Source organism: Camarhynchus parvulus, chromosome 1 (genome assembly GCF_901933205.1).
Source record: "Camarhynchus parvulus chromosome 1, STF_HiC, whole genome shotgun sequence".
NCBI classification, from domain to species: domain Eukaryota; kingdom Metazoa; phylum Chordata; class Aves; order Passeriformes; family Thraupidae; genus Camarhynchus; species Camarhynchus parvulus.
The window spans coordinates 26,324,225-26,333,395 of NC_044571.1; the positions used below are offsets into that span (position 1 = coordinate 26,324,225).

A 9,171-nucleotide genomic window follows, 5' to 3' on the forward strand; every position below is an offset into this window, starting at 1 on the left:
ATCCAGCTGTATTATTCTTTTTTAAATGAGTAGCCTGAACTTAAGAAGTCATAGGAAAACTCTTAACTGAGTATTATTATATTTTCTCTCCTATGCTACCATTTTAGGATGAGCATTTACTTCTCAAGCTGCATAACATATTTCAGATTCACTCCTAAGTTCTTGTTACTCAGATTCCCCCCTCAGATCTTCACTCAGGTTTTCCTCCCTCCTCTCTTCCCTTGTGTGAATTTTGAATCCTTTCCTCTTCTTCTGCTTTTCTGGATGGAGATACAAACAGCAAAGCTTCCCCCTTGATTTTGTCCTTTTTCATTCAGACAAGCACTGACTTGACTTTTCCTACATCACCAGTGGCCTCTGAAACCATGGCTCTGCCCATTTAGCTCTAACATCAATGGCCATAACCCTAGGGCTTCAGCTCAGCACCTGACCACTGAAGTACAGCAGAAACTGAGGATTATGAAATATGTGCCTCCTGTCTAAATGAGCCCTGGAAGAACTGGAGTGATGTGAGTGAGCAGCAGCTGACTTTTTCCTAGAATAACTGTGGAAGTCTTTTCAAATCTAAAGTAGCTCTTATCTCCCGCATCATTTTCATCATAAGGGTGTGCTTCAGGGTTTTTTTTAAAGCAGATGATTCAGTGTACATAACTATGATGCAAAATTACAGGAAGAAGCATCAGGCTAATGACAATGAAAGCAGCCTCCTCCTGGGAATGGTATGAAAAATATTAACAAGGAGTCAATGCTGCTTATGGGTACATAATCCTAAATCAGCTTTACCTTTTCTGACCCAAAAGACAGCTGAAAGTTTGAGATTCTTCTCCTTTTTTCACAGAGAAGAAAATAACAAATGAAACAGACATTTTGTACTAAATGAATCATGTTTTATCAATAAAATCATCAACTTCTTCTCTCTAAATTTTATGGGACTCAAATCCAAGTGGGGATTTTTATTCCACCCACACATTACCACACACAATATCACTACCTAGCCAGGTTTTATTGAATCACACAGTTCTGTAATAAATGCTGCCTAAATTAAAGGCCTTAAAAACAGCAGAGTGAAGCAAGGTTGTACAACTCAGCCAGACACATTCCAAATACATTCCACCTAATAACAGCTGCCTATCCTTTAGGACCCAAAGCTGCTTCCCCCGTGTCACCCAACATAAAGATACACATATAATGAGCATTTCACCCACCTAAAATCTGGTGTTTTCTCTCAAAGAAACATACTGGTAATAAATGCCTGGTCTGCAGGGTACAGTTTTTGTTTAGCTTTTCAATGAGGATTTCTATTACAGGTTACAGACTCTACAGTTCTAGCTGTAAAGTTACCTTAACTACAACCTTCTTTTAGACTGGAAATAATTCACTTGTTTCCATGGTGGTTTAATAATCCCCACTTCGTCTCTTTTACAAGATTTTGAACTGCAATGCTCAAGAAATCCTATAAATCAACATAGCAAATACAGGAATGACTATCAAGAACCAGTTCCATTTAGATTAACAAGGGACATTCAGATCAGCCTAGAAACAAACTTACTGGCTTAAATATTGGGTTATAGCATTTTAGCACATAATTCCAATGGCATTTTTTTCTGGAACAAGTGTAAATTCTGGAAGCATAGCCAACACTGATATCCAACAATACACATGGAAAAGCCCTTGACAGTGGCACAAGGGGAAAGCAGCCTGCAGCACAGCACACTCTCATTATTCCTCAGTGTCATCATTCTCATGGCAGTAGACAGCCAGGGGCTTGTACCACCCCAAGTGACTACTGACCCAGCTCCCTCACTCCCTGAGGAATGCAAAGCCCTTTACATTGTGCTTTTTTTCCTCACACCATTGTAATACTTGCAAGGATCTGCAAACTGGCATTCAGAAGCAGCAAAACAGTTCTGAAAAGGAGGACAGCTGCAGTTTAATAAATATCATTTATATGTGCAGATAGACATAGATATATCATATTCTATAAACAGAGCTGTGTTTATACATATTATATATATATATATATATATATATATATATATATAAGCTCTCTTCCACATTATCCTTGGGAAGCAAGAAGCCCACAAGAGCAGTTCACACTGCAAAATACTCTCCCACTGTAACATCTGAGAACTCTCCCAGATGAAGCCAGATTGTGCATGAATCTCCACCCATACATTCAATACCAGTTGAAAACCAAGGGCTTGATCTCAAAAGCAGCACTGTTGAATACCCCAAGCCCTGCACACAGAACCATTCCCAAGACAATCACAGTAGGTGGTCTAAATTCTAGACCATACACAGGTAAGAAATATCTTCAGGCAAAATTTTGGCCTCTGTTCATTAACAAAATATGAAACACCAATTTTTAGTGGGGGGAAACTCTCCCCCCTCTTCATAATTCAATTGCCTCTGACACTTAGTGCCAGTTTCACAAGTTTAGAGTCACACTTCATGAATGTGGTTTCCTTTTTACAAGAAAAAACAGCTATCTCATAGGGTAGCAGTCTAAAAGTGCTAAGTACCCAAAGTAACTTTCAAGAGAAAAAGATGCAGAAAATAACATTTCCCTAATACTGTACACTACTTACAGTAACAAGATGTATAAATAAGTAATTTCAACCTGCCTGTCCTTGTTTGATGGTACAATATGAGAATTTTGGAGACTTCTGCTTCAAGGCAAATGTTGCATTGCCTTTTCCCCCTATTAATATTGTTTCACTCTACAGTATAGACTCAAGTTTATGTAGCAAAGACCCCCTAAACATTTAAAACCAAAAATTATCTCATCTTAAAAATATTTTTTGAGAAGCATCTGCACATCTACTTTTTCAGGTACTAACAATTACAGTTGAATGTTGAGGAAATACACTTGTGCCCTAGAAGAAAAATTCTGTGGAAAAGCTGGAAACAGCATACAAGGAACTGAAAGCTTTATTTCATTACATAACAGAAAAACCAAAGCACATAAGTGCTGTAACAAAGTTCCAGTCAAACTGACTTTCCCTCCACCAAGCCCTGGAACAGAAGTGCTCATGTTATAACCACTGTTTAATACATTTATTTTTCCCTTTCACTGTATTTTATCAAAGATCAGAAAGCATCTTTTGCTACTGGTCACTTTTGACTAGTACAGCCAACAGTCAAATTCCTTTGTGTAGCATGATTTTGGTCAGAATTAGGATAGTTTGAGCAATGATGTGATGAGACAGTTTGTTTCCCACCTGTAAACAGAGAAGAAAGCTGTATTTTGGTCCCATAAAGATAGAGTTGAATGAAATGAGGAAAAAAATTTGGAGGATCTCAGTAGTGGCAGAGGGAGAGAGACAGAAAGAAGAGAAGTGATAAACAATGATTATAGACTCTCATGTGCAGTGGAAACAAGGTGAAGATGGGGGGGGAACGGACACAACAAAATACCAGAAAAATAATAAAAAGGAAGAGACTGGAGAATGAGTGAAAGGAACTGTCAGCCAAATTCCCATGACCCACCCTACCAGCAGGCTGCAACACAGAACAACAGAATGCACTGCTTAATTACCATTGTTTAAACTCAGTCTAATTCTTTTTCTTTATAGTGGAACAGAATTATACACATACAAACCATCCTGGATATGAGGCAAACCCAGCAGCATGTGAACATGCCACATTTCCAAACTGGAAAATTAACACAAATTAACATCACTTCTTCCTGTTGGCCTGGGCAGAAATTATGAGCTTCTCTGTGTGCAGACAGATGGGTGTGGAACTACTGAGACACCGCACATACACTGCCTCTCTCACACCTACTCACAGCAGGACACACAACATTGGTTTGGTTTACAGCTACTGTGTTTGGGGAGGGAAGTGGCAAATCAAATATTCTTCTCAGTTCTAGCTTATGGCAGAGCCAGCAGCTCCGAGAAAAGCTTCATAGCAATGAAGTCAGGTCCTGGAGGAGGGAAATTCAGTGAATAATTTGCCTGTAAGGAAATCACTGCATAATCATCTTGCAGGATAAAGCACACACCTGCTTACACAATTCCATGTGCATGTCACAGAATTCAATCTTAGTACTGAAATGAGAAGGAAAATATTTAAAAATCAGTAATTGCACAGGTTAAGCTTTCATTCTCCTACTCTGAGGTATCAGATGAGGCTAATGCAGAAAGCTTTTTGTAACAACTCTGAATCTACACTCAGACTACATTTCCTCAGTATTACTTTTTCCTGTCACTCTCCCTGCAATTACACGTATATGTGAGAATCCACAGCCCTGAAATCCAGGTATCTTTAGCACAAGTCAGTAGCATCAAAGGTGATGTACCAGCCCACAGGACTTGTGACAGTCCAGAGCCACTGCCTGTGTCCCCTCAGTGCATTTACAGAATCCCAGTTTCCGCAATGAGCAACCTGTTGGAAACAATCAAAGCCCCATTAAAGGATGCTGCCATTATGTTTCCAGTGGGGCAACATGACCTTTGGTTCTGAAGCCTGGTGGACAAGTTGAGAGATTTGGTCAAAGTTTTGGCTCCAAAATAAGACCAAAGGCATTCCCACTGCTAGTACCACAGTAACATACTGCTTCTAAAATGGGAACACAAAGAGAAATTAAATGAACTCATAGAAATTGCTAAAAGCTGCCACTGTTACCACTCACACATTAAGAGAAGGGTATGAATCAAAACTGAGAGTATTCTTCCCCAACGAGAAGACAAAGTTGTGCAAAATTTCAAAATCCTCACTAATTTAAAATGGCATGACATTCTCACTACATTCAAATTTGACACCCCAAACAAAAACATCTTTACATTTCTATGAAAAAATAATACAGTAGAAGTAGATACATTCTGGTTAGCAGCATATGATCTAGCAGTTATAGCTCAAACCTACATTTTCTGGAATTTCTCACCCGTAAAACAGACATCTGTACACAAAATACACAGTTATATTTAAAATGTCTCACTAGTTATCATCCCATTTCTGGTGAGAAGGAAAAAAAAAAACAAACCCAAAGCATCAGAATCACCAGTGCACCTGCAGCACAGCTCTAAATGTTACTCAATTTTTCCTTAACATTCTTCAGAGAATTTTTTCCTTAACATTGCCCAACTCCAAAAGACACCCAAAGAGAAAGCAATCTGATAAGCACCATTTACAGCAAACAGGAAAATTTAGATGCTTATATGAAAAACATAACCCAGAGAGAGAGCGTGGGAGGAAACTCCATCCTTTAGTTTCACAGGATTCCCTAACACCTTCTGATTCTCTGCATTTATTTCTACCTGTATCTCTTGCAAGACAAAACATTACTAGAGGTTTTCATGCTCTTTGAGGCAGACATTAACACTTCCATCAGCGTTTTATCCAGTGTTGCATTAGCCCCTGCATTAAGCTTGCTTTCTTCACTTCTAAAGGCATTTATCATCAGTTCTTAGTACACAGCTTTTCTGCTGCATGGTACATGTCATTTTACAAAAGGAGGATAAGGAGATCTAGAAAATCTCAGCAGCCTAAGGAACTGTTAAAGAGGCAGCAACTGAGAGCCCCAACATCCTGATCCCTGGGGTTCAAAACAACATCTTCTACATAATGCCATGTCTTTTTAAAGAGAGCACAGAGTACAATACAGCCAACAGCTGAAAAATGGCATCTTGGAGTGCCAGTGGCCACAATAGCTGATGTAACAAGATGTAATAAGATATTCCTGTGCTGAAGAGGGATTACTCTTTTGGAAGGTTTAAATGAAATCCCTCTAACTTGCTTATGAATTATTAGTATTTATACTACTGCTTTTAATTTGAAGACAGAAATAGTATTCCACACTTAAAAATACAAACCCACCGAATCCTAACATAATGCACTTTTAGTTATAAAGAGACATGAAGCTCACCTTTTAAACTCTTCTGTATACTGTTATTCCCCTTTAGGAGCTTGGACCATTTTATTGCTCTTCTAGTCAGTACCACTAGGTATCTGGAAAAGAATGCTTCATAGGATGCGTAATCAAAGTCTTCTGGCCTCTCAAACCCATATGGATCAACCCTACAAAATAAAAAGAATTCCTATTAAAATGTTTCTACAGCTGAAGAAAAAAAAAAGGCAAGTATGCTTTAAATAACTTCCAGCTGCTATTTCTAAAAGCAGCTCAAGACTCCCTCCTCCCAGCAAAAGCCTACTTTACACAAACTGTTACACTCCATTTAGCATATCAAAGCTGTTTAAATAAATTAACTTAAACATGCACTATTCAGTCAGTTTCACAGATTCACTGTTTTTTTAAGTAAGGAGTTTTTGGAGCAAAGGACCCATTATGTGCGAAACTGACACAAAATTATGGCCACATAAAAGTCTGGGAGGTATTTTTCTCCACAACACAGGTGAACAGTTGAAAAGCATGAAGTATAGCACAACAGCTCCAATATGGTCTGAATTCTCTTTCCAGACAGTTCTGTGCAGAAAAATGACAACAGAAAGTACATGTGTAACAAGTTACAAAGGCTATTTTTTAAAGGGGTAATTTCTGAAATTATCCTCATGAAAATATATATACAAGATGGAAAAAACCAAATCCTTCTGTTGAGCTACCTTCTTTGTATGAGTACCAAAATGCTAATTCTTTTATCTTTTACAATTGTTCAAAGTTACAGCACATCATCTCAGGCAGCTCAATAATGACAGAGTATCAGAACTGCATGGCTAATTCCGTTCTAATACATCAACTCACCTTGCTAAATTATATTTATGGCAACTTCCCAGGGTGCTTCATACCTGCAAATTATCACCTGAGTACAGGGCACTAATGGGCTTCACAGAAGTTAAACAGGCAGAGGGATCTGTCCAGTCAGACAAGGTTTCAGGACAGACTTCAGGATTTAACTTCCCGAAACACTGCCTGTTTCATTCATGGCGAAGGAATCTGGCCATGGAGCAGCACTGGCACAGCCTTGGGAAAATTGGCTCACGGGAGCGTCACAGGTAGTAAAGCATGAATCAGATGAGGAACAATTAAATATTCAGAACCTCAATCGTTATTACATTGTTGGCTATTTAGAAGAGCACCTTAGTATTCATGTACTCCTCAAATCTGACACGAAACCCACAGGTGTAAAAAGCACCGAGACCCCCGACACAGGTTTCTCTGAAGACACGGAACATGAAACCAACACACACAAAAAAACCCCTCACACGTCCATCAACACACATCTCTTATTTACGACTGCGACTGCCCAGGCAGCAAGTACAGATTAATTTCATGCTCCACTCCATTCCGAAGGTAGAAAGAGAAAACAAAGAGGGAGGACGCAGGGTTTTGGGGAAGGCGCCTTCCCCGGCTGCCCTCGGGCAGGGAAGGTTGCGGCGGCCGCTCGGCGCCCTCAGCCACCAGCCGCGCCCGGGCCGCTCCGTGGGGGCTTCCCGCGGCCGCAGCCCCCGGCAGGGCCGGCTCCGAGCGCCCGGGGAGGCGCAGCTCGCCTTCCGTGCGCAGCCGGCGCGGTCCGAGCTCAGCCCTGCCGGCAGCCCTACCTGTACGCCCAGTCCCGCCCGTCCTCTCGCCTCGCCATCGGCCGGCCCGCTGACGCCCGGCCGGGCGGGCGCTCCCCAGGCCGAGCAGCGCCGCGGCCGCGGCTCCGCGCCGAGCTCCGGCTCCCCAGTTCAACTCCCTGCCGCCCTGCGAGGGGCGGGAGCGGCCGCCAGCACCGCCCCGTGCCCGGGCCGGCAGCGGGCAGGGGAGAGCAGGGTAGGGCAGGCCAGCGGAGGGGAGGGGAAGGGAAGGCAGAAGAGGGTAGGGTAGGGTAGGGTAGGGTAGGGCAGGGCAGGGCAGGGCAGCTCCGCTCCGCTCCGCGCCCGCGGGGCTGGACCGCCTTCCTTGCCCGGCCAGCTCGACTGGGAGACGCGGGTGTGAGGGTGATCCCGGCTTATATTTGTGCACTTCACATTTTGCTCATATCTTGGGGAAAAAAAAAAATTCAAATGTTTTAGTACGAGGGAAATGTCTCACTAGTACGAGGGGAGAGTGGTTTCAGGTACAGCTCTCTAAACGCAAGGAATTTCCCCATAATCAGGAAGAAAAGGTGGTTGTGTTATTATTTAGGTTCACTTGATTGGTTTGGGAATTTTTTTCCCCAAATCATCACAATCTTCTTTTTAATTTTCCCAAATTACTCATTACAGTCATAATCACAGAATATTCTGAGTTGAAATGGACCCACAAGGATCATCAAAGCCCAAGTCCTGGCCCTGCAGAGGACAGCCCAAGAGCCACACCATGAACCTGAGAGCATTGTCCGAATGCATCTTGAGCTCTGTCAGGCTTGGCGCTGAGACCACTTCCCTGGGCAGCCTGTTCCACTGCCCAGCCATCCTCTGGGTGAAGAACTTTTTTGTAGTACACTGAAATATTCCCAACTTCAGCTTCTGCTGATTAGTTTCCACTGTAAACTAACATTCATTTAGATATTATTTAAATAATAAATGGCAGATTGTAAAAAATGTGGTGTGATAATACAGAAAATTATATTAAAAAACTGGCCTCCCCATTTCCAGAATTCACCTTGAAAATTAGTGCACTGTTCTTCATATTCAGAGGTCTTGAACAAAGCCAGAAGCCCGCAAGGACTCAGCCCTACCTGACTGCCAGCAGTTTCATTCATAACACACCGCAAAACAGAAGGGAGAGAGCAAAATTACATCCCTGCTTGTCCTTTTTTGAATAAAGTTCTGACTTTGCACCCAGCAAAGTGCTTGGAAAATTACAGCTACTGCTGGGGAAACATTATCTTGTTCAGCCAGCAAGTAAGAGTTGCTGCAGACAACAGATGGGATTTCACAAGGGAGATCAACAGTTGTTCCAGCACACTCTTCAGGAAAGCTACCTTCCCTCTGCGGGATCACAGGCGATCACCCACACAGAAACGTAAGAGTAGTTCTCCTCCAATGGAAAGGGAAAGAAAATAAAGAGGTTTGTGCTTGGTTTAACTGACACTGCAGCGCTGTGAAAATTTGTGATTGTTCAGCAAAACGTAATTATTACCTTTTTTTGTGCGGGAGGGCGGGAGGGAGTTCTGTGCTCCAGCGGGCATAGGGCTGCTCCCGCGGGAGGATGGTGCTGCTCCAGTTACCGTGCGGCCCCACGGGCTGGCTGGGGCAGCGGCAGAGCCGGAGCGGGATTGCAGCCCAGCCCGGAGAGCCGGCCGG

The 9,171-nt window shown here is 42.4% G+C and overlaps 1 protein-coding gene across 2 annotated transcripts in view; it reads right to left on the reverse strand.

Annotated features, from left to right (window-relative positions):
* The window catches only part of GRTP1 (growth hormone regulated TBC protein 1), a 34,532-nt gene extending 26,904 nt beyond the window's left edge, over nucleotides 1–7,628 (reverse strand). For both annotated transcript variants that reach the window (XM_030958388.1, XM_030958379.1), the window contains exons 1-2: nucleotides 7,501–7,628; nucleotides 5,870–6,021 (exon numbers count right to left, since the gene is read on the reverse strand). In XM_030958388.1, coding sequence (XP_030814248.1) covers nucleotides 5,870–6,021; nucleotides 7,501–7,538 — 190 coding nt within the window. In that variant the 5' untranslated portion in view covers nucleotides 7,539–7,628. The remainder of the gene's footprint in view (nucleotides 1–5,869; nucleotides 6,022–7,500) is intronic.
* Between the last annotated feature and the right edge of the window lie 1,543 nt (nucleotides 7,629–9,171).